This window comes from Psammomys obesus, unplaced genomic scaffold, assembly GCF_907164565.1.
Source record: "Psammomys obesus unplaced genomic scaffold, mPsaObe1.curated_primary_1811, whole genome shotgun sequence".
NCBI lineage: Eukaryota > Metazoa > Chordata > Mammalia > Rodentia > Muridae > Psammomys > Psammomys obesus.
In genome coordinates this window covers 11134768-11160027 of record NW_026596085.1, presented here as the reverse complement: position 1 = coordinate 11160027, position 25260 = coordinate 11134768, and the positions used below count along the sequence as shown (strand labels likewise).

Genomic DNA, 25260 nt, shown 5'->3' with positions numbered 1-25260 from the left:
TTGGCTCACACAGGCGAGCCTGAAACAGGCTACGAGCAGCACAGGCCCAAGGGATGGGGAAAGGTGAGTAGGGACAGATGGGCAGCCCAACGAGAAACCCAGCCAACCAGAGAGTGAAAAAGAAAATTGTATTGGATTTACAATTTACAAAAAGGGGTTGGGAGGTCCTGGGGGAGGTCCTTCTATAGCACCCCCAGTCCAGACAGGGTCTCCAGGAGGGACTGTTTAACAGCTGAGACCAGGACCTCAGTTTTCTGGGTCCCTCTTGCCACCTTAGACCCCGACGTCTGACGTCCAGCTTGACCTTAGAGGTGGAGCTGATGATGGCCCTCAAGTCCACCCGGAGTGCCTGCGCCCCACGGGGGAGGGCCAGATGAGGTCAGGAAGGCATCGTACCGCTTTTTTTTTTTTCCTTCTCCTTCCATCTGGCAGATACAGTCCAGGAACTGGCTGTGGGAGCTCAGGCCAAACCCAGGATATCTGAGGAGGCTAGGCTGCTGGTGCATCGGAAGGGGAGGCCAAGGCTCCACTGTCCCCCAGTGGCCCGGTGCGGCTTTGTAAGGCACATTTGCGAATTGCTCAGGAGACAACAGAGAACGCCCGATGCTGGTGCCATCGGAAGGAGCTGGTGCTGACTCAGGCGCCCAGGCAGTATTGCTCAGGAGAAAGACGCTACAGTCTACAAGAGGTGGGCTCACTACACCCACTCCATACGCCTTGGGTGCATCCTCTACTGGAGAGAGAGAAGAACTCAGCTACAGCCAGTGCCGTCTCACGCCATGGGGCTGCCCAACGCCATGGTACCACACACCTGCAAACCTGAGGCAGCGTGGTCGGTCAGAGGTCGGTAACCTTGTTCTCCAGCGCAGCAGCAATCTGCTGCAGGCGGAAGGCCAACTGCATCTTCTGGGCCGCAGGGTCCTCCTCCAAAGCATTGATGATCTGGTGGGGTGCGGGTGAGGTGGGGGTAGAGATGGACACAGAAGAGACCTGTCAGATCACAGGCCCCGGGATGGGTACGGGCAGGCTGCCCTGCATCTCACCACAGGGACCCAGAACGTACCTCGTCATAGTACTTTTGTGTGTACTGGTAGAGCTGGTGCAATGCCACAAGCGTGTTCAAGGAGTCGGTGTGTGCCTGCGGACGGCAGTAGTACCCACCATGAGAAGGGGCTACGGGGGCCCCAAGGCCAGGCCCGCAGAACAGCAGGCCATCAGGTGCTGGCTGTGTGGCACCATCACAGATACACCATGGGAAGGCCACACGCAAAGCCCACGCATGTGGCAGCATCGGCTCAGTGATGGCCGGTAGAGCAGGCACGTCAGGGTTCTGAGCTAGTCATTGCCTGCCCATCAGCCTCTACACACACGTGTGTGTTCACCTCTTCCTCAGTTCCCCTCAGGGCAGCTTGCCTGACCAACATGCCCACTTGGCTACCCTCTGCTTCTCTCATCATAGCTCTGCAGTTCGGCACCTGGCTCAGAAGTGGGCAGTAGAGCCCTTGCTCTCATGGAGCTCCGTGACCCTTACCCGGGAAATCTCTGCCAAGTGTGTGTTCATGTCTTGGTCGCTGACCTGCACCATCTGTCGGATGCCCTTGTAGTAGCTGCAGGAGGAGATGGGTCATGGATGGAGGCAGGAGGTGAGTGTATGGCAGAAGGGGGTGCCAAACCCTGGGGTCTCTTAGGGATTCCCAGCTGCTCCCCAGCCCTCCTCCATATCACTCACTCCTCCACCATCTTCTTGTAGGTAGAGATCTCCTTAGCATACAGCAGCTTGTTGCTGGGAGAGTCCTGTGGAAGACAAAAGCCTTGACACTGGGGCTAACTCAGCCATTCGGTCCTCACAAAGCAATAGCCAGGCTTCTGCTAGAACACTGTGTAAGAAAGCACTGGGGAGGCAGGCGCTATGGCGCACACCTGTAATCCCAGCACTCGGGGAGGAAGAGGAAGGCGGATCTCTGTAAGTTCGAGGCCAGCCTGGTCTACAAAGCGAGTCCAGGACAGCCAGGGCTACACAGAGAAACCCTGTCTTGAAGAGCCAACCCCCCCCCCAAAAAAAAAGAAAGAACAGAAGTCCCATGGGAGGTGAAGGAGATAGATCATCTCCACACCCTAAAGCCTGCTTCTCCCCCAAACGTTAGCCCAAAACATACAAACCCACACAAAGACAAGCTTTTGGTATAATCCCAGCTCACCACCCCATCTCAGTCATAGCTTCTTTAGGCCGTCCCTACGATGCTGACCAGAGACTAGGCCCTCCACTCCTCCCGGACCCTTGGCCCAGCTCTGTGACCCACAAGTCTACTCACTCGGCTCAGCTTGTGCTCTGTGCGAGTGCAGGCGTCCATGAAGGTCTGCGCAATGACCGACAGCGAGGCATCCACCACTTCATGGACGTGAACGTCAAAGATGAAATGGGGGTTCTTCAGGATGTTCACCCAGAACCGAAGGGGTAAACTGTGGCAGATGGACAAGGGAGTAAGGGGCTGTGCTGGGCAATGCCATGGGGGTGGATGAGAGGGAGGTGGAAGGTAGGGGGCGGAGGGAGAGGGCAAGGCCTCACCTATTGGTTTTCCAGATATGGATGGTATCCTCATCCCGGATGTCATGCTTCTCTGCCTGCTCATCCAAGAAATCGAAGAAGTACTTGACGGCAGGCGGCACTGCGTGCCCGGGGGCCAGCACACTTTGGAAAAAGTTGTCCACGAACTGCTGCAGTGTGCCCTGCAGAGGAGAGTGGCTCGCTGTGAGCCCTGGGGCACAGCCGAGGCACCAGTGTGTGTGTGTGTGTGTGTGTGTGTGTGTGTGTGTGTGTGTGTGTGTGTGTGGTGGGGGGGGAGGGGATGTTCCTGTGCGTGGGTGCCGTCCATCACCTTGACTGAGAGCAGCCGTGTCAGGTAGATCTCTGTGATGGCCTTGGTCCGCTCCTTCTCCTTCATGCTGCCACGCTTGGACTTGCCTTCATCCACCTCATCTGTTGGCCTCACCAAGTGCCACACTCGGTTTTCCTCTTCCAGAAGGGCGTGGCCTGTGGGGAGCAGGGAGCTGAGGGACACAGCCCCAGTGCTGCAGGGTCCTGACGTCCACTAGGGGGCAGCAGAGGGAGAGTACTGTCTTCATAAACCTTTAGGGACTAAAGAGAGCCAGCATAGACTCACGCTCCCCAGGCAGGTCCTGTTGGCTGTCCTCCGGCTGCTGGGAGACTCCCACCTTAGACAGGATGAGGGTGGCTCCATCCCGGACCTGAGGACAGAGTCATGAGAGAAGGCCGTGTTCTTCCAGTGGGGTCCAGCACTATCCCCCTGCCTCCACACTTACGTTGTAGTGCATCAAGGTGTTGATTCGTTTCCACCGGCCTTCCCGCTGAGAGGTAAGGTCCAAGTCCGACAGAATCTGGGCCGTGGACCCAGGACGCCATTCTGCAGGAGGACACAGCTCAGTTTCTGGAACCCAGGGCCACATGCTGCTCATTCCTGGGCAGGGCTGGGTACAGGAGCCTCATGGACAGGTGAAACTCACCAAGGACCACACTGTCAGGCTTGGGCCAGCAGGAGCATGGCTGCGTGCGGTACACCTGGTCAATGATCTTCTCTTTGACCTGAGAGATGGTATCGCAGTTGAGGACCTTCACCGGGATAGCATCCACACCTTCATCCTGAACAATCACGCTCACCGTCTGCCAGGGAACACAGGATGGGAAGGACCAGCTGAGGGAGGGCCCTTGGAACCACGCCTCTGCGCCACAGAAACCCTTCCCAGGACGACTTGGCTTCACTATGCTAAGTTCAGATATGGAGTCCAAGTTCCTGGCTCCAGCTTCCCCTCTGCAGCTTCTGGCTCGGGGCACTCACCAGAGGTGCGTATTCAACATCGTCCCCAAGCAGCCCCGTGTCATTCAGGGTGTATTTGGCCTTCTTCTGCACGGCGTCCACCGGCCCCTTTTCCACCTGGTGTTTGATGGCCTTGAAGAGCTTGTACAGGGGCTCACCTGCACTATCCTGGAGCAAGGGGGCTGTGTGAGTGGCAGGCACAGGACAGACATGCTGGGGCTGGACATCGGGGCACTTAGACAGGCAGGTATTGGGAGCGACAGCACCAATTCACTAGAGTTGGAGCTCACCTTGAGGTACTGGTACAGACAGATGGACATCCAGTTGGACAGCATCCTCTCTACCACCGTCTCAGACCTGAGGGTACACAGAGGCCTCATATCCCAAGGCCCAGCGGGCTCCAGGAACCCATCACAATGCACTCATGAGCAGGGGGACAGTACAGTCCCTGCGGAGGGGGACCATCCAGGACGGCTATGGAGCAGCTTAGACAAAGGGCAGGACAGAGCTGGATCTGGCTGCGCGTCTGTCCGGGATAAGTCTCCCTCCTCCCCCAACCCGCCATTCACGAACCTGCGCAGCATCAGCTTGGGGTTCTTGGCTACCACATACTGCTCCATGAGCTCCAGGAAGAGTGTGCGCATGATGTCCGTGTAGTACTCCAGCTTCCCGTGCAGGGCCACAGTCAGCAGGGACGCAAAGTAGACCTTGGCGCGGGCCGAGAACTCCCGCTGATTCTCCAGGGTGTGGATGAACTGCGGGGCAGCCGGAGAGCGCACACGTGAGCACCAGCGCTGCAGCCTTGCCCCGCGCCGACCCTCTGTGCCCTGCCCTGTCCGTCCCCGCTTCTGCTCACGTTGATGAGGAAGGACTTGCTGTTAAGCAGGTTGGAGAACTGGTAGAGGGCCTGCTCCACGATGGGCCGCCGTGACTCAGGGATGTCCAGCTTGCCGGTGATCATGACATCCTTGTCACCGTCCTTGGACGGCAGGAAGAAGACACGGTCGGTGTAGGTCTTATAGTCCAGCGTGGGGATGCCCGCCTCATGCACATCATTCGTTTGGTCCTCCATCTCGATCATCAGGTCTGAGGGGGGGAATGCAAGCTAGGGTGAGGCAGCCCTGGCCACCTACCCCTGCTTATCCGTAGCCTCCAGCAGTTTCTGGCCTAAAAGGTCCAGGGATCCCGAGAAGGGAGGCCTGGGATCTACCTGCCTGAGGGAGCCTTTACCTGTGAACTCCTTCTTGCAGCGGTCACGCACACTCTCCTCCAAGCCCTCCAGCTGGGACTTGATCTTCTCATACTCGCGCTCAGCCTGCTGGCTCTTCCTCCTGTAGGGCACAGTCAGCCGTTGGGGTGGAGGGGCTGGTGCAGGAGGGATGAAGGCAGTGCCACCTGGGACGGGACTCACCAGTAGCAGTAGATGGACACAACAATGATAAACACCATGGGTACCATGACCAGAGGCAGGATGAGACTGAGCGGCACGTCACTCGCACGCGTGTCGTACTCCACCCGGCCTAGCACCCACTCTCGAGAGCCAAACTTCACCTGTGTGGAAGCTAGGGCTCAGCGCAGGCAGGTAGAGGTGGCGGTGGCTTCTCCTGAGAGGGTCCCCAGGCCCTCCACAGCCCTCCCGCTCTCACGCACAATGAACTCAGGTAGGTTGTGTGTTGTGTCTCGCTTCTGCCGCCGCTTGGGTGGGGGCTGCACCTCTGGGGGTTCGCAGTACAGGTCAGTCTCAGTCAGCGTCTTCATAATGCAGCGCTCGGCACCCACAAATGCCTCGGCCTCCTCCAGCGTCATGGCCTTGTTCAGATTGGTTCCCTACATGGGGTCAGGTGACAGAGGTCAGAGTGGACAGCAGGAGTCCATGCCTTGTACCAGGTTTGCCACGCTGTAGACCTCCTTACCCGGGCATGGATGAGCTTCTTGACCTGCTTTTTGACACCACCTGTGAAGTTCTCAAAGGTGGGATCAGCCACATACTCGAAGGCACCAGCTTCGCTCCTGAGCAGGGCACGGTGACCATCCATCTGTATGAGCGCAGTGAGGTTGTAAGCCTCGGGTTCTTCGGGGACAGCAGGAGACAAGAAGACGACCTTGGTGTCATTGTAGAACACGTACTCAGTGCCCATGACCTGTGGAATGGGTCCAAGAACTTGAGGATGCTTGAAGACTTTGCCCCCACCCCCTGCTCCCCGGTTACTTTGTGCTCCCATGAGAACTGAGCCTCAGCCCATGGCAGGACTCACCGTCACGGGCTCCAGGGGTCCAGCCTCCCGCCGCCGTCGCCGCCAGGACCGCAGAGGCTCGGCAATGACAACCATGGCAAACTTCTGGATGAGGCTGAAGCCCTGGCCGGTGACATTGATGCTCCGGCCACCACTGGGAGGAGGAGGAGAAACAGTGCTTGAGTGAGTTCAGCTAGGCCACAGAGATGCTCAGCCAGCTTCTGGGTTCTGCTCTACCAGCTCACACCCCAGGTAGGAAGTGGCAGAGTACTCATGTGAGGAGTCAGAGGTGGGGGAAGCGGAGAAAGTAGTCCCGCTCTGGCCCTGCCATCTGGGTTCTGAGAAGAAAGGCCATGAGGGTACAAGCAGGGGTTTTCCAGAAGATTTCTTCTCCTGCCCTGCCCAGCCCAGTTCTGCCACATTCCTCAGGTCAGCAGCCTCGGGTGGGGAAAACACTAGCCAGGAAGGGGAGAGGCCACACCTGACGAAGCTTCTCAGTGGCTCAAAGGCTCGTAACACTGGATTCTCACAGTAGGTGAAGGAGATGCCAGAGCTGGGCACTGGCGAGCCCCCATAGGAGATTTCTAGTACCGCCTGGCCTGGAGCCGACTGTGGACCCGTGACGCACTGCAGCTGCGCTCCAAACTTTGTCCTAGGGTGGGAGGTGCCTGTCAGCAGAGCAGGCCTGTTCCACTGCCTGCTCCGAGGCAGACTCAGGCCTTCCCACCCTTTCCCCTGGGCCAGGCAGGCTCGGCGGCCATGGGCAAACACATACACTTCACAAGGAACGTCATTGAGTGTCACCCGCACATCCTCCTTGGAGCCTGTGTCCAGGTGAGTGCCATTGATGGTCAGTGTGGTACCACCTGCTTGTGGCCCTTGTCGTGGCTCCACACTGAGCGGCTCGGGTTGCTGAGAGCAACACACATAGTTAGGGCTAAGGACTCGGGGGTCACCGGACAGTGATCATTGTTAGAAGCCAACTGCTATAGGGTCAAAGGCTGGCTTCACATCTTAGTCAGGCACTTACTTGGTAAGTGAACTGGACATGCGGTGGTGAATGGCCGAGTTTCCCATTCACATCCACCTCAATACCTCCTGTGAAAGGCTCCTCCGAGGCCTCAATTGCACACACGATCCTGGTGATAGACAGAACCCACTCAGCTCTTTACCACTGGTTGCATCCTGCACGCTTGGCTGGAAGCCCAGGCCGATGGCAGTGCACTCACCGGGTAGATACAGAGTACCATTTTGGTTCAAACGCACAGTTCTGGCCAGCCACGGTGATCTTCTTGACATCATCTGCTCTGATGCCCAAATTGGACCCATGGATAGTGACATGGATGCCCCCACCCAGTGGGCCTGTCTCTGGCTGGATCTGAAATGGGCAGAGTCCAGGGAGTGAATGGCTTGGGAAGGTGAAGATGTAGGGGACAGGGTCCAGGTCAGACTGTGACAAAGCTCACCCTGGTGATGACAGGTGGCGGACATTCGGAAGTCACGTTGCTGCACAGGGCTTCATACACGCACCTGCTCTGCCCACGGCACCACACACAGCTGTAGGCAGGGTCGGCAGCCAGACACAGGCTGCAGTCGCTGCGGCCAAAGGAGCAGTTGTAGAGCGTCACTGTGGGGGAGAATGTGGCATCAGCGGTCGTTCTGGTCCCTACCCCACCTTCCCCAGATGCCACCTACCTTGCAGCTTGCTGTCAATGTTCTTGCCGAAGGACTTAACATATAGGTGAAGAGGCAGCGTCTCATTAGCATCATGGGATAGCTGCATGGGGCACACAGGGACAAACTGTACTTCCTGCTCCTCTGATACCCAAAAGCCACAGGAATCTCTTGCCCAAAGTCAGGGTAGACAGGAATTGAAGCATCAGACGCACATACCATGAGAACATGAGTATGTTCAGGGTGATGGGCGGAGATGCTTGGAGGGCAGAAGAAACAAGACCCTGGACTGGGCTCCAGTCCTAGAGGGAATACCCACCCTCCAGCCCTGAAGACATACAGTGGTACCTTTGGGGTCATAAAAGAGAAGGCCCCTTGCTCCTGCATTTTCACAGGCTCCTCGAACTTCAGCAGGTCACTGCCCACATACAGGGAAGAGACCTGTGGAGAGTCCAGTCAGCATACTCTAGACAAGCCGACTAACTGTCCTGCCCTCTGAGGCATAGAATCTGTCTCCAGAAGCTCCAGAAACACCCCACCACCTCGACTGCTCCATGCTTAGTTCGCCCCTGAACACCCTCTGCCTTCCTCCCTATCTCTGATGTCTCCTGAGTGCTGTTAGTGTGGGAATGGAGACCCAGGAACCCTATCATCGGGAGGATGACTCTCAAGCTCCCACCCACCCACCCACCAGCTAGACTTTGCCCTAGGAATTCTCTACCTTCACAGTGTCCAAGTTCTTGCCCTGGAAGGTCACTTCTGTCTCATAGTTCATGGGGATAACCAAAGGGCTAGGGTCCAGGAACTGGGGGCAGTTGTCCTCCTGGGAAAGAGCAAAGCTGGTGAGCTGGAGCTCCTCCCACCAGCTGCGGTCCTAACCGCAGTTATATCTGAGTGGCCGGCTCACCATGTGGGCACGTATGATTCCATTCTCCGGGTTGGTGGAGGCCTCACGACACTCATAGTATTGCAGGTCCCACTGGCAAGTCCAGCGGTTGCTAGCGCAAGAGATGCACCTAGCGAGAGGGTCAGAAGGGTGTAAGGGGCCTGGAGGATGAGAGGAGCCCTGGGGCTGGGCGGGGACCTCAGAAGGCAGCCAGGACTCACGGCAGGTTCTCCACGAGGCTCATAGCCTCTCGGCAGTCATAGAAAGGATACTGGTGGGAGGTGAGGAAGACGTTGCCACGTTTGAAGAGGAGCTGGATGCTCACAGCCACGTGGTCTGTAGAATGCAAGTGGGAACAGGGTCAGGCGTAGCTAGAGTAGAAGGGTGAGAAGGTCTGTTCTGGGGCGATAGCACACAATATAGACACTCCAGTCTTAGGCTCAGCTGGTCTGCTACATGTTCAGCTGGCCTGCTGATGCTTTCAAATCTGGGCTCTGGTGTCAGCTCCCAGGGTTGGGTTCATCTTTCTCCCCTGGGCCTGGCTGCTTTAGTACCCTCTCTCTGTTCCCGCAAGTGTGGAGGCAGAGGCTCCTCCGAGTCTGGGTGGGAGGGCCTCCCAGGTCCCTGCCTACATCACTCCATGGCCTCATGGCCTTTGTTATCCCCAAAGCTCCAGGGACAGACAGACATAGCACCTGTCTCAGCCCAGATTGAGGTCTTCAGCCTCAGGAGACAGTTCCAGCTGCCTCAGGCTGGACACAGCAGTGGGGAGTGAAAGACATCTGTGTAAATAACCTGCAGGGGGGTCTTGATCTTGATCTTGATTTCCCCAGATCGGAGCACTCAGCCTATAGGCCAAGGACTGAGGCGCTCTCAAAATCGAGATTTTGTTTCCCCTCCCCAGCCATAGCAGCCTGAACTGAGGATTGGTTTACACAGGGTGCTCAATAAACTGAACTGTGAGGGTACGTAAGAGCATAGGAAAAGCTGCAGGGGCGCGGAGGTCTAGGGGCTGAAGGATGAGTTCTCACCTTGGCCTGGAGGTGTGCTAGGGATGCTGCTTGGGGAGTTGCAGATGACAGCATCCTCCTCTAGCCGGGCAGAGTGTGCTGGTGAGTCACCAAACAGGCAAAGCAACTCATCCTCCTCAGTCAGGGTGGGCAAGGGGCTGACAGACAGCCGTACCTGCAGGAGGGCAACAGTTCAAGCTATGATCCCTGATCCCAGCACCACACTACCTAGTCTTAGGTGGGTGGGAGGGGGAAAGGCTGGACCACTAGAACACCTCCAGCCTAGCACGTACAGGCTGATGATCCCAAGAACCCCTGGAACCTGACTCTGCTTTGTGTGGGATGTTCATGGGGTCCTGGTACCAGGCAACTGGTGGTTTCCTCCCTTGTTTAATATCTCCCAGCCAGCAGCTGTGTAAGAGAGCCCCTGGCCCTGAGAGGCACTCGCTACCTGCCCACCACCTGTCACACACCTCTCCCTGGGCCCGCCGGCTCATATTCTGTGGAGAAGCATCGGTGATGGCCACACAGGACTTGTCCCGGCTCCACAGCCAGTGGCCCATTTCCTCGGCCCGGGAGCACTCGGCCTTCCTAGTGCATCTGCAAGGACAGAGGGGCAGTCTCAGCTCTAGCCCCTCCCTGGACTCCAGACCACGGGGGCAAGGACAAAACCTGCTCACCGTCCCTCGACGACACACCAGCCACAGTAGGGATCTTGGGAGTCACGACACTGAGCACAGGTTACATAGCTCAGACATTCTTGCACCGGGAGCCGGAACACCTACAGGTGAGATAGAGGCGCCATGGGGGAACATGACTTACAGACACAGGGCCCCACCTCAGACACTGGACTCTTCTGGGACCAGTGGCAGTGAATCCCCTGAGCCACCCACAGGCTTAGGCAGGGATCAGATAAGGAAACCTTACTGAGAAAAGGAAGACTGCAACTGAGGAGAATGTAGCTTGGTGATAAGCTGCTTGCCTAGCGCAGGCATAAGACCCTAGTTCTAATTCCTAATAAAACCCCAAATAAAACCTCTGGAAAGATAGTGATGGTGTTATGAAAACTCAGAGGGATGAGCCCAAGGCAAGGCCCAGCATGTCCTCTAGGCCCGTTTCACAATGGCCTTCTGGGAACCATCTTTAGGCTGACCTTGTCCTGGGTCATAGCATACAGACTGGACAGGTTTCCAGACAGAGCCAGGTCCTGCTTGATTTTCTTGTTGATGTCTACCGGGATGGAGCCGTACTCTGCAGAAGTGCCATCTGGAGCAAGGTATACCTGTGAACACCAAGACAGTCCATGAGAACATGAGAACAGCAGGGGCGGGGATGGGGGACATCACCACACCTGGTCCCTCTGGGAGCCTCTCTGCCTGGGGCAGTACCTTGAGGATCCGGCCATCTGAGGTGCCCAGGAAGGCGACAGTATGGCCATTCTCAGCAGTTACTGTCACTGCTGTCAAATTCAGGCCCCCACGGTACAGCAGGGCTGTGGTTTCGAGTCCATTGCGACTGCCCAGTGGGTAGGGTAGATGCTCCGAGCCGCAGGGGAAGCTCTCGCTGGCGCCCTGTGGATCACAGCATCAGGATGGGTCGTCGTCAACCAGGCCTTTCCCTAGTAGGGCTCCAGGCTATAGGAGTCAGACCGTATCCTCCACACACAAATATACTCAAGGGGAAACATACACCTCTGAACAGCTAAGCACGTACTTGTACATGGCCACCACACTGGATGTCTCCGTGGAAGGGCTTGTAGAAGTTACTTCGGCCTGCCTCTTGGGCACCTGTGTAGCAGGCATTACGGTTGGCTTCCATCTTGTCATGGACTTTATCTAGTATGAACGCACAGAGGCCTGCGCCAGGGCCCCCACTGCTCCGGCCATCTCTGCTGAAGACAGCATAGAGTACCCTGCCAGCACCCGGTGTGGCTACGGAAGCCGCTAGGCAGGTACCAAAGGCAGTGTCTTGGGGGTCACTGGGATCCTTACACCGCAGGTCCATCTCTACGTAGGAGTAGTAGGAGGAGTCATCCTTGCACATGCGTGCCAGCAGCGTGCGGTTCCTGGCAGGATGCTTGTCTTGCTGGTTGAAGATGAAGAAAACATAGCGGCCTTCCTCAAAGGCTGCAACAAACTGCTGAGTGTTAGTGGACAGGTAGCCGGCCTTGAAAGTGGTGTGGTCTGAGTAGGCTTCAAAGGCCTCCCGGCCCTCAGCCCTGTCCAGCAGGCGGGTGCTCACGATGATGCCGTTGTCGTGTAGCCCGTTGCCTTTGCCCACAAACAGCACACGCTCACCATCGGGGTGCGTGGAGCTCACCAGCCCTACCGTGGCCACTGTCTCATCATTGCTGGCCACAAAGGACTTCTCGCCACTGCCATCCTCGTAGAAGAGACGCACCGAGATATTGCTGAGGGCACGCAGGGCACAGATGCCCTTGAAGAGGCTGCCGCACTCCACCAGGCGTTTCCCAGGTGGGTCGAGCAGCAGGAGCTGGTTGACGTTGTCAGTGAGCACTGCTTCGTGGCACTGGCTGGCCTCAATGGGTGGCGTGCACTTCTTGTTATCCATGGCGGGGCCTGTGACCACATGCTGCTGGAGCTGCAGATCGGCGCTCAGCTGGTACAGCGCGTTCACTGCCCCAACATACACCACACCTGAGGCCTCGTCCACAACCAGGTGGTTCAGCTCTGTCTCACTGCGGAAACTCTCTGGCTTGCGGGACCGTAGGCTCAACCCTAGGCCCACCAGACCCAGAAAGGTCAGGGCCCAGAGTGGCTGAGCCATTGCCCCCAGAACTCTGTGGGGAGAGACGGTAAGGGTCAGATAAGCCCAGGCCTCTCCTCATTCAGGCCCTACCCTGAATGTCCAAAACATAGGCCACAGAAGGACAAATCCCCTCCAAAAAAAACCAGGTGCACCCAAGGTAGCAAAAGCTCTAGGAAGTCTCTCAGCTGTTCATACATATTCCTCTCAAAAAGCCACAGGTGGTCTCAGGGTACAAACCCCAGACCTGTGGACATGTGGACCCATACTGCTTGAGACCAGAGTTGCCAAGAAGGCCCATGCACATGATGGAGGCAAGCACCGCCTATTTATGTCTACCTCCAGAGCGCGTTGGTCCAGGACGGCCCCGCCTCCATTCATAGCTTTCTCCATCTGCTCCCTCCCGGGGAGGGGTGAGCAGCTCTGAGTTTTCCAGGTCAGAGGTGAGCACACAAGCATGGGTGTGAGTGTGTGGCATGTGGGTGCACACACTGTTCCAGCTAGAGTAAGATCTAGGGTCTCACGAGGGAACCTCGTGGACAGGCTCAGCTTTGTCTCCTAGATGCCTGAAAACACCCTCAACTTCAGGACTAAACAGTCCAGAGAACCTAGTCCCCACTATTTAAGATCACCCTAATACTGGGGTAGACTTAAGAACACTGGCTACTCTTCCAGAGGTTCAATTCCCAGCATTGACATGGCAGCTCAAAACAATCTGCAACTGTAGCCCCAGTGAACCTGACAGCCTTTATTTTGGCCTCCATAGGTGGCAGGCACACAGGTGGTACACAGACATTCACACCGACAAAACACCCACACACATAAAATAAATTACTGCCATAAGCATCACCTCTTACATATTCTTATTCTCCATAAACAATTAAAATTCAACCAAACCGATTCTAGGTCCTGCTCCCCAGGCTCAGTAACTTTCCAGTCACAGATGAAGGAACAGTTAGAGAGGAAGTAACCTGCCTCAAGGCAGCCTGGGTGGGTGGGGCTGGGAGGCTACTGAATTCTCTCTCTCTGAGAACCCCTATCTGGTATCCCTCTCCTTCAAAAGGACCCTCCCTGGCTTTGCCTGTTGCCAAAGAAGACTGAGCTGAACTGTGGGTGAAGCCGACTCTACTGGAAAGAGGTCGTGGCGCTTTCTCACAAGCCCTGCAGCCCTGCCAGCTGTCCTCCGTTTCTATTCTGTACCACTCAAAAAGCCTCCTCGGACATAGGAGGTATAACCAACCGAGGAAGTAGCACATCTTCAATAGAAAGTGTGGTGCAAGAAACAAAGGGCAAGGGCAACCCCAGACCTCATTAAGAGACCAGGTTAGGAGAAGACTGTGGCTTTAGTTAGAGACAGGAAGATTTCACAAGCCCTTTAAGATCCCAACTTAGACTGTGCCCAACCCAGTCTAAGATTCCAAGGCTTGGCTCAGAGCCCAGAGAAGCATCCAAACTCCAACCCCATGGGGACAGCCCTGTGGTCCACTAACCAATTTCCACCCCAGGTTTCTCCACACAAGGCTCCCCAAAGGCTACCACACCGAGGCCTGATCTCTAGGCCAGTTAGTCTTTTCGGGGTTATGGATGTAGCTCACCGCTCTAACTCACCAAATCACTGCAGCTTGTCAGCTCCCAGGAGCAGAGAATGAATGGAATGTTCCCAGCCAGGAGGGGGTGGGAGGGGATAGGAGGGGGTGGAGGCGTGGGTGTGGGCGGAGCTACAGTCTCAGCACAGCTGAAACCTAACCAGGCACCCTCTTACGTGTGGCAGTGCCAGCCTCCACCCCTGACCTCTGCTGGTATCTAAGCTCAAGGCTTGACCCCAGAGCTAACTGCTAGGAAACCCCCTCTACTCTTACACTGGACCCATAATGGCACCTTCTCCGGCTCCCTCCAGGGGCCTCCCTATGAGATCTGCAGGGTGGGCTGCTCTCCATTAATCTCTGGCAGGGGACTGGCCACCTCCTCCCTATGCTTGGAGCTCACACTCTGGGAAGCTCACATACAGAACTGTACGGTTCGGGGAGGAAAACTGTCACCGGTAACTTGATTGAGGCCCACACACCTGAGGGAAAACCTGATTCTAAAACTGGACCAGAAGGCCGGGGTGTAGCTCAGTGGCTGAACACTTGCCCAACATGTATGAAATTGTGGCTTCCTTTTTCAGCACTCCCACATACCCAGATACAGAGGTAATAGGATAAAGAAGCCCCAGCCCCAGTGTCTTCTGGGTGATAACAGAGACCTGGTTGTTTAGTTGGCAGCTCCCTTCTACTTCCTGGACAAACAAGGCGTTGAGTGACCTGCCTGACCAGACCTAGGAGCAAAGAGCACCTGACCTCATGGTGCTCTGGCAGTGCAAGCTGGAGGCGCCAGGCACAGCCAGCTAAAGCTTCCTGCTGCTGATGTTCCTGGAATGGGAGGGCAAGCGCAGGAACTTCCTGTTCTGGACTAGATCCAGGACCCCAGTTTGCCTGGCCAGTGGGGATTTCCTTAGGGGTACCAGTCAGCCTCGTGCCTGCCGAAGTTTGGAGGCAGACTTCCAAGAAGCCACATAAGAAGAGGTACAGCCTCAGGGTCCCACAATGGATGGTTATCAGCACTTTCCGGCTTTTTCTGCTCACTCACCAAGGCTCCAGTGGTCTCTCACTGTCTGTTTTAGGCTGGCATCAGGACTGTCTAGGAGGCAAAAGAGAGAGAGGTCGCAGTCACTCTGGGTGGCTGTCCTGACTCCACCCACCTGCTCTATCCTCTCATTCCTGTTAAGGCCCTTCCTTTAGACACTCCCAGGTGCCCAGCCCAGCTTCTAAAGCAAGCACATTCACCTGGGCTTTGAAAAACATAAGCAAGCCATGCTACTTTCTCTTCTGCTCAGAGGCAGGCAGCTTCTTTTCACTGGAGGTCTAGGGCACTATCTGCTCTTTAAAATCATGCGCGTGGCTGAACAGTATGGTACATGACTTTAATCCCAGCACTCAAGAGGCAGAGGCAGGTGGATTTCTGAGTTTGAGGCCAGGTTGGTTTACAAAAGTGAGTTTCCAGGACAGCCAGGACTAGACAAAGAAACCCTTTCTAGAAAAACAAAACAAAACACAACAACAACAAAACCCACTATACACATAACTGCTTTTTGCAAAGCACGCATATACACAACAGGGCAAGTCTACTTACTAGCTAGGTGACCTTGGGCAAGTTAACTTCTCTGTGTCTCATTTCCCCATCTGCAAAATGGACACAGTAACAGTAAATTAAACCTAGGGGGTTATGAGGATTAAATGGATTCATTCATAAAAGGCCTGAGAGGTTACACTGTAGCACTCGGCAGATCTCCCTACTGTATTTCTTCTCCTCGAAGCAGTCCTTGTAGGCCCACAGGGAAGTACAGACCAAGTGGCAGGTTTATTGGAGGCCAACAATTTGGCAACTCACCCAGCTGCCAGACAAAGGATACTCTGGGGAAACTGCATGGCAAAGGGTCTATGCCAACCTACCAAGATCCCACGCCACCCAATATTACCGAAGTGCTGGTTCCTGAGTGCTCAAAGCCCTCAACCCAACCTGAAAACTGTGGGGGAATTTTGGGAGGCAAGGCAAAAGATCCACCCAGCAGTAGGTCTGTCTCCAATTTTGCTGGCCTGCCTGGCTACACCACTTCTAGGCATCTCTCATCCTACCACGATTCTCCATTTGTTCTGGGGAGTTTTTCATGGTTCCCCTAGCCCATTTCCTCAGATAGTTGACCCAGGCTGGGACCTATGGGGAATCCAAGTAGGCCATCAGGCCCACAGTGCAGTGCTCGCAGCCCCTACAGGGGCTGCATGGGGCAGAGGCCATCTTTTTGCCCCTAATACTCAACACAACCTTTATGACATGAACCAAAAACAGGATGCTTTTCAGACACAGCAGCCAACCCAAAGGACTGTGTCAGCCCCATGAGAATTCATTTGCAACCTCTCTGTGCCTGGGGGCCGCTGGAGTTTCCTCTGGCCCCTGTCCCTCAGCCTCCCCTAGCTCTAGACTTCTCACATCTAGGTCCAGGTTCCCTGCCGGGAGTCTCCTGAAGGCAAGGCCAGAGGAGGCTGGCCTCTTCTAGCAACCTGCCATACATACCACTGACCGATAAAGATCCTCAAGACTCCACTGAAGGCAGGCTAGCTGTTGCCTCCTCTACCAGGAACCTCTGGGCTAACACTTCTTAGATGTGAAATGCCCTGCGCTGACGCTCTTGAGGCTCTCCGTGGCCCCTCCCCACTAGCCCAGACAAAGAACTATGCCCCCGGGAGGGCCTCCGCACTTCAGGTCTTCAAAAGCACCCTGCTCTAGTTCAAATCCAGCCCTGCCTCTTTCTGGCGGAATTACACCGACCATTCACAGAGCTGCTCTGTGCGGTTTCCCCGTGTGCAGGCTGGGTATAATAATGCCCACTTCACAGAGCTGGACCACTATTTATCCTCCAGCACCCTGACCACAGTCACTCATTGTCTATGATCTTCACCAGAGAGCCCTCTGCGGGCCAGGTCTGACCCAGGGATGAGGCTGGGGGCGACCAATGGGGCTACAGTGTGAGGGATGAGAGCATATACGCATGCCCTGTGCCAGCTCCCAGGCCCTGGAGCATGACAGCTTCTCCTCAGCTAGAATTCTGAGGGTGAACGGGGGTCTGGGTCTCTTGCACATCCTGGACTGTTTGGGAAGCAACAAAAGGCCCTCGTCAGCTGGATGCCCTGAGGCCTCCCTCTTCAGGTTCCTCTTCTCACCCCAGGCCTCTCTTGATGCCAGCGGGGGGGGGGGGGGGGGGGGGGGGGGGAGGAGAGACACAGACAACAGGCAACCAGTTGAGTTTCCCAGCTCTACAACAGCCTCTCAGGGCAGGGTCGGATGGAGCAGGGGTTCTTTTTCTTAGTATTTTAGGGTGAGTGACTTTTAAAGGCTCGGATCAAATCATCATTGAGGCAGTGCTGCCCAAGAGGAAAGCAGAGCTTCGGTCCCTCCTCTCCCCCAGGGACCAAGACGGCAAATCAAAGACACCAGGGACTGGCAGGGAGAAAGGAACGATTTCCACCAGAGCCGGAATTCTAACAAGCAGGGTGGAAACTGCGCTCCCCGCACGACAGGACAGGGGCGTCTGAACAGCGGACCACACTCGGGGCGCAGGGCCACAGAGGACTCGAAGCCGCCCCTCCCCCGCCGCAGCTGGCAGCCATGAGGCGGGGCGTCCGCTCTCGGAAGGCTACGAAAATCTGCAATTAGCTGCGAGCGTTAAACAAATCAGGAGAGACAAAACAGGCCGCGGCGCCCGCAAATCCAAGCCTCCGCTGTTTTCAAAACAAGCCTGAGGGAGGGGCTGCGGCAAGGGGCTGCGCGGAGCTCGACGTCTCTCGCAGCACCCCGGACACAGAGAGGCGGTATCGTACTCGGAACCGATACCCGGATCGCAGAGAAGACCCCGAGGGGGGCGCGTCCTGTGCCCGCGCAACCGGCTCCACCCACCTGGCAACCTGCAGAGTACAGTCTGGGTCAGTCCCCGCACCCGGGAGCCAGCCCTGGCCTCAATCCTCGTAGACAGGCCAAGGTGTCAGGGCCCCTCCCCCAGCGCCGTTTCCGCCAGACTCCTCCGGGATCGCAGGACGGTTACCTGGGAACCGCACTGGAGGCGGACCCCAGACGTAGGCGAGGACTCACGGCCGAAGCTCCCCGAGGGACCTGGCCACGCCCTCGGTCCTGGAACCCAGGGTCCAGGGACCCCGCGCTCTAATCAGGACCCCTTCCACATTTTGGTCCCCTACCCCAGCGCACACCTAGAGGAAACACGTGGACTGCGCTTTTGGCGCGAGCCTCACCAGGTCAGCGAAACTCACAAGGCGGCGGGCAGGTGGGAGCCCAACCTCGGGTGACAATGACAGCACAGGAAACCGTCAGGAGCCAAGAGCCGTCTCCTTGTGGTGCTAACCTGGCATCAGAAACAGCTGAAAGCAGGACCGGCCATTACCTACCTAAGTCCTTCCAGCCGAGGAAGGAAAGCAATGCGCGGCTCCGCCCCGCTGTCTGTAGCTCCGCCTCCGCCCAGGGTCAGTCCCAGGGCTCGCGGGCCCCAAAACATCAGCAAACCAAGCAGACTTTGCCTTCAAGCAGCCTCAGGCCAGACCACGGGGATATCCGCCCAGTCTCCTCAAGGGAAGCCCCAGCCCTAAGGAAACTGAGCCACCTGACCTGGAGCAGGGGTGGGGCCTCCAGAGAAAGGCTGATGTGCTAACCTCCCGACTCCGCACCTCTCACAGGGCTCAGAGTAAGGACACCTCCCAGGCACCGGGTGTCTGCGGCCTTTCCCCATTAGTCCAAGCCGCTGGATTAGGTTCCACCGTTAGGCCCATCTACCCTCCTCTTGCCCCGTTCCAGGCTCTGGGTCAGCCCAGCCTTGATGGCCTACTCTCTTCCCCTTTCCCGCTGGGTGCATCCAAACCACCTCTCTGTCCCAGGCTTCATCACCCAGGATCTCCACATCTGTCCCTGCCTCTCAGGTGCCTCAAGAGCTAATCTGTCAAAGCCGAAGGACATCCCCAGGCCTCTCCCTCCCCCCTCGGAGCCAGCTGCAGCCTCTATATATTGTGGGGAACTTAGGCCGAGTGGTCCCCACACTGCCAACCTTTGAGCAGCCTGGCTCCCCATCAGCAACTTTTCCCTCAGCCACCACAGTGTCCTCCTGGGCATGGCTCTGCCCTGCTCTAGGTGCTCCTCACTCCAGCATTCCCTCTAACCTACACTACCAGCCTCCAGATTGATCAGTCTGCAGCAAGGCACCTTCTGTGGACTTACTGTGCTCCTGGAGACCCCCCCACCAAAACAAAACAAAACAAAAAAACCCAGCAAACTGAGGGAGGTTACAAATGGGTCCTGTTACCATCACCACTGCGGTCAGCTCACTGGGGCAGAGAAAGTTCAGATGCCAATCAGGAAGGCTCCTCCTATGGGGACTTGAGGACCCTGAGCTGTTGGTTATGATAATTACCTTCCTATTCTACCTTTCTCCACTCCTGCCTACCTACACCTCTTCCCTCCTCTCCCAGCTCACCCAAGTACTGGCTAGGATGCTGGCCAGGGCAGCCTGAAGCTCATGGAGGCTGCAGTTTGCTCAGAACCAGTTCCACAGAGTCCCTTCCCGGGATTCAGCAGGGGTGGGGGTTGGAGGTGCGATTCGGCGGTATGGGGGCGGATGGGTGAGAGCCTGTAGTAAGCGAGGAGCCAGCAAGGCCTGTAATCTCCCTGTCAGCTTGTCAGTGTCTCATCGGTCACCCTAGCCCCTCCTCCCCCATCACGGTTGAACCCTACAATTAGCTCAGGGCACCTCGCCAAGCCTGGGTGCCAGCCACCACTCACACATGACCACACATGTACAAGCACACACATGTCCATGATGCTGCCAGAGTCTTGCCGGCAGGAAGGTCTTGCCCCCGACACCTAGGATCGATTCCCAGGCATGGACTAAGGGGCTTTTGAAAAGGTGAGATATATAGGTCCCAATACTGGGTCATCCCAGGACGCCCTAAGAGATTTGTTTGGCCAGCAGGGGACGGATGGAGCTGCTCATTGGTGAGTCTCCCATCCACAGTAAGCCAGGGACCTGGCAGGCACATGGTACTTTAAGTAACGCTAGGAAGAGCCTGAGAGTGAAAAAGTGAGCAGGCCCCCATGTCCAAGTGACATAATGGGGCAAGCACTCAGGGCTTAGGAGGGACGAGGGCCCAGAATTTTCCAATGAGGAAATGTGCAGCTCAGAGTGGGAGGTGATACTGGGATGTACATGGGGTTGGGAATTTGAAGCCCCTACACCTAGTTCTTTCCTCTGTTTGCTGAGAAGTATGACTCACCAGGACCCCCTCTGGAGTCTTCTCTGAGTCCACACGGGACACAGGTGAAGAGCTGTATTCCAGGGAGTGCTCCTAGACAAGGGAGGTGCTACCCCTCCTGATGTAGGTTTTGTGGCCTGAGGCCTCCCAAGGCAAATCAGACCTGATGTTAATTTAAGGTGGAAGTAGGGAGGCTGAAACTTCCTCTTCTGAGGCCAGTCTAGGGAAACATTTATGAGGCTGGAAGAGCACGTGGGCCATTCTAGAGCCTTTTCCCCTCTCTGTCACCCACCCTGTCATCCATCCCCAGAAGCTTACCCAGCTCAATTTAAAATAGCTTCTCCTACCTGCTGGTCAGGTTAGAGGTGCCCCAGTATCAAGTTCATGATGATAGGGCAGAGCATGATGGCAAGAGGGGTTCTTTTCTGTGTCCCGAGAGAGCTGCTATCTTCCACGAAGAGGGCAGAAGGCCCTCAGCCTCTGCACCACACAAATGCCACCTGGTTCCTCCCAACACACACCCACACTTGTGCTAGAGCTGTCCTAGGATCCAGATTGGAGTTTAGGAGGAGGGAGTAACAGTGGCAGTGGGCCTCGGGTCAGTCCCAGAACGCCCACGTAGCCAGAGTCACCAATGCTGCCTACACAGGTGAGAGCAAATCCTACAGTTGACCTTGAGACTTCCACAAACCATGTGGGGCCAAAGGGAATAGGAAGTATTCTTCCTATGAAAAGACTAACGGGTAGTGGTGGTGGCCCACACCTTTAATTTTAGCGCTCAGGAGGCAGAGCCAGGTGTGTTTCTGTGAGTTCAAGGATAGCCTGGTCTACAGAGTAAGTTCCAGGACAGCCAGGGTTACACAGAAGTGGTGTCTCAAAAAACAAAACCAAAAAAAAAGGAAAAAGAAAAAACGACTTAATAGGTTCCTAATGTATATCCCCAGGTAACGTATCCCCCTACATTTGGCATGATCCCATCACCAATTCCACAGGTGGACCAAACAGAACCACAGGTGGTATGCTGCTTGGAGACCACAGATAAATGCAGCCCCTTGGAAAGAGAGCTCTAGCTGTGCGCCCAGCAGACCCTCTTACATTGCCCCTGAAGAGCTCCCAAGAGCTGTCTTGACACAGGTAACCACCCAAGAGACCAACAGCAATGCTTTTTCCTTTCCTTTTCACCAAGGGGCTCCCATGGGAACTACTGACCAGCTGTGCCAGAGGGACCACTGCCTCCAAGTGTCTGGTCCCTGTGTCCAGACAGGACATGCTCTAGGTCAGGCTGCTGGACCGATGGCAGAGCTGGAGTTAGAACTAAGGCTGTGCCCATGAGACCTATCTCTTCCCCCTTCCTCTCCTTAAGGCGTGGAGCCAGAACCAGAATGGGGAACTGCTGGGTTTCTCAAGTCCAGGGGACTTCAGGGAGCTGAGGAAGAAAGAGGGTATGGGCACCAAGCCCGGCCCTGCCCCCAGGCACAGTGTCCCAGTCCAGGTTGAGCCCCTTCTGTGTGTAGTCCACTGGGACCCTGGGCAGCTCAGGTGTGAACTCAGCCAGTCCATGGGGACACCCCAGGGAAGGCTGCCAGTCATGAGGGAGGCAAGAAGCCAGGCTGGGGGAGGGGACACCGGGCTGCAGAGGCGGGACCAGAGAGTGACAAAAGACAGGAAATAGTGCTACCAGCTCCAAGTCTGGACCAGCTTGTGCTCTTCCCAACGACAAGCTTGTCACTAGGAGGTTGGTTCGGACCCACTCCAAGGGGAGTTCACCTTCCTCGACCACCTGGACTCCATCTGGGAGCTGAGTTCAATTACTGTCACAGGTTCATGAGCGTCAGAGTAAGGAAGGCCCCCCTTTAGGGCTGAGGTACAAGATAGTACCTATTCTTTCAGATGTTTGAAAGGGGTAGAAGGGTCAGTAGGAATGTTCCAGAGGCAGCACCTGTAGTCAAGAGAACTCCGAACAGGGCAGAGTCCTCACTATGTCAACAGAGAGGAGCATGAGCCTCGAACAGCAGGGAGTTGGGGGGGGGAGAGTAGGGAGCAGAGTCAGGGGATGTGAAACCATGGAGAGGAAGAAAGGAGTCACATGAGGTCTGGAAAGAGGAGAGCTGGGTCCCTACTACCCTATTTCTGGCCCCCCATACACACACTTCAGCCCTTCCCAGCCTATAATTAGTCAGAACCCAGGCACACCCCATCCACAACCCCACCCTAAACACAAACAGCCATTAGCCCTGGGGAGGGGCTCTACCCAACTCCTACCCCCTGTATCTAATCACCCTATGACTTGGCACAGGAGAGTGATGAGGCTAGTAGGGCAGCCTCAGCCTATCCACAAGCTAGCCAGAGCCTTGACCACCAAGCCTTGGTTGGAATTTTAACCGGCTTACCTTTTCCTCACCAAGCCAGCCTTTTTTACAAGAGGCCCTCAAAAGAGACAGATAGCTTACTCCCTGAATATCGAGACCCAGGAAGCAACAAGAGGGAAAGGGAGAGGATGGAAGGAGCGGCTGACTGCAGAGTGGCAGTCCTCTGCGGCAGACAGGTACGCAGGTACTCTTGCCTGCCTGACAAGCAAGGGAGAGTGCTAGAAGATCCTTCCACCAGTGACCCCTAGGCAAGGGTCCAACAGTCATGAGGAACCATTAGCACTATTAGGAGAGGTACCAGGCAGAGGACGTGACATGGGGATGTTCTAGAATAGCTAGGGACCTGGTAGGGGGGACGTGTGCCATATGGACGGCTCTGTAGGCTGCCAGCCCAGCCCAGCCCAATCCTTTCCAATCCAATCTCTTCTGCTCCACTAGCAGGAGCCAGGGCCAAGTCCCTGGGCTCCCTGCCCTCGGGCATCAGCTGCTGGCTCTACCTCCCCATGTAGTCTTCTATGCAGGCTCCCGGGCAGCCATGAGCCCCAGGAGCCAACCCAGGTAGATCCCAATGGCTTCTTGTAGGGGCCCGTATTGTAGGGACCTGTGGGATGTCTTGACTAGTATCTCATTCCAACGAGGAGGGGCAGCCCCTCAGTGAGCAGCTGGTCAGTAAGAAGACAGGAAGGTAGCCTGAGTTCAGGCGCAGGAGGACCCCTAGGATGTACTTCCTGATCTGAGTTTAAACATAGTATGCATGGCTTTGGGGCCCAAACCAGGTCTTCCAGATGGGTCTGAAGTACTTCCTGCCCCATGGGCTCTCTCAGAGGAACTTGGGCATATTCCAGGCTAGGCAGGGCCTACAAAGAAGCCGACCTTGAGGATCTTATCCAACCCAAGGTGACACATTGACACATGCTCTCCTACCCCGTCAGAGCAGTCATGGGAGGGAGGTGGTGGAGCTGCCAGGACTTGCCAGACACGCCCTCCTGGGGTTCTCGGCCCCGCCCTCTGGGGGTTCTCAACTCACAGCCCGGAAGTGGGTCCCTCACCCATGGCTGCTTCAGCCTCCCCTTCTGCTTTAGCCTCCTCTTTGGGTAGCTGGACTCGCTGGACTCGGCTGGATAATCCAAAATAATTCCTCCTTGGCAGGCAGCCCGTGGGGGATGGGGGGAAACTCACATTCCAAACTCTTGTTTTTCTAAGTAACTTCCCTCAGTTCCTGGGGCTAGGAACCTCTGGCCAGTCCTCAGGCCTCCCCGACTGTGGGAGTGTGAGAGGCTAGGTGGCCGAAGCTCTGCAGTCTACCTGCTTATTTGTTTAGTCTTCTCTAGCAATTTCGATACAACACAATAAGGTTTGGCACATTCCACAAAACACCTCACGCGCTCTCCCTGCCTTCCTAAGAACTTCGCCTCCTGGCCAAAGAGCAAGGGCTCTTCCCACCGGCAGGCCAACTTTCTGATGGCATTCCCTGTATACCAGGACTGGCAATCCGGGTGTGGGATCAAACTGACAGCTCCCACCCACAAGGTGTGTGGGGCCAGTCTGAGGAGTTCAGCTTTAAAACCACCGATACAGACTGAAGACAGACATTAGTGGGGGCAAAAGAGGGCCCCCGAGGGCTTCCTCAGAACATGACACTGGCTTTGGGACCTGGCTTCAGCTCCAGTTCTGACCGCCGCCACCATGGTAGCCACAGTCCGACCTCCCTTCTCCAAGGAGCTAGAAAAAAAAGGAATTAAGTGACGTGGCCAGAAACTCTAGGATTCTTAGGCTCAGGAACTCCCAAGATAGGGGGAAAGGTACCACCCACTCACAAACCTGCCACACAGCCCAACCGTAGGAAGCAGTAAGCCTAAGAGCTCCCTGCGGAAGGTAATGTGGAAGGGAAGGGCTAGACTGTGAAAAGGCTCCTCCAAGTTCCAAGCCCTCTGCATCCTAGGTGTCCCTCCAAACACCACCACCACGAACTACACTAGAAACCGCGAGGAGTTGCCTCTTGCCGGGAGGCGTGGGGCCTCGCCAGGTACTACAGGGTGTTGGTTCTCTCGGTCCCTTGTTCCCCGTCCCACAAGGTGTGGGAACTGCTTTGGTTGTGTACCTCTGTAAAAACACCCAGCAGAGCCCGGCGTCTGAGCAGGCTTAGCTTGAGAACTGGGGCCTGGGGGTCCGGCAAAACACGGACGACCCGCTCTGGTCCACCGACTGGGCGGTGGAGAGGTGGGGACGCCGGCCGTAGGAGGGGGTACGAAACTACACCGCGAAGGGTGCAGCTCCACTGGATCGCGGGAACCCGGCCTGCCAGGCCAGTCTCCCCAACATCCCGGCGCAGAGGGCCTCGTCACCAACCGGTGGGGCAACAGCAGCCAGGCCCAGCCGGTTGGACAGACAGACACAGGGTAAAGACGCAGGCCCGCGCCGCCCTCCACACAGCGGCACTGCCCTAAGACCCCCGCGTCCGGGTGCGCAGGCCGAGGCCGAGTGGCGTGGACGGCGAAGCCTGGGCCTGCGCGACGCCCCCGCAGTTCCCGTCCCCAAGTGCGGTACCTGCTCCTCCGCAGCCTTCGCTCGATGGCGCCGGGGCCGCGCTCTGCGTTGCGCTCTGGCCCGCGCGGCTGCCATGGAGACCGGCCTTTGTGTGGCC

General features: G+C 56.4%; 1 protein-coding gene across 7 annotated transcripts; it reads right to left on the bottom strand.

Annotated features, from left to right (window-relative positions):
- Positions 1-109: 109 nt before the first annotated feature.
- Positions 110-25260, bottom strand: Plxnb2 (plexin B2). Of its 7 annotated transcripts, none has more exons than XM_055626912.1 (39): positions 25164-25260; positions 15575-15624; positions 15032-15082; positions 11351-12437; positions 11026-11208; positions 10791-10919; positions 10318-10418; positions 10111-10237; positions 9659-9812; positions 8849-8963; positions 8649-8757; positions 8463-8564; positions 8090-8182; positions 7763-7844; positions 7534-7694; positions 7297-7445; positions 7098-7206; positions 6843-6979; positions 6549-6719; positions 6089-6221; positions 5747-5974; positions 5484-5660; positions 5245-5384; positions 5064-5164; positions 4690-4919; positions 4407-4588; positions 4124-4190; positions 3855-4001; positions 3523-3679; positions 3322-3422; positions 3162-3246; positions 2877-3031; positions 2567-2727; positions 2313-2460; positions 1730-1794; positions 1532-1607; positions 1064-1138; positions 812-942; positions 110-733 (listed from the first exon to the last, which is right to left on the bottom strand). In XM_055626912.1, the coding sequence occupies exons 4-38, from the start codon at positions 12422-12424 to the stop codon at positions 838-840; spliced, it is 5529 nt and encodes a 1842-aa protein (XP_055482887.1). In that variant the 5' UTR covers positions 12425-12437; positions 15032-15082; positions 15575-15624; positions 25164-25260; the 3' UTR covers positions 110-733; positions 812-837. The 7 variants fall into 7 exon arrangements, with proteins under 7 accessions (XP_055482887.1, XP_055482892.1, XP_055482886.1 ...); XM_055626917.1 differs by having other exon boundaries at positions 110-730; XM_055626911.1 differs by having other exon boundaries at positions 110-942.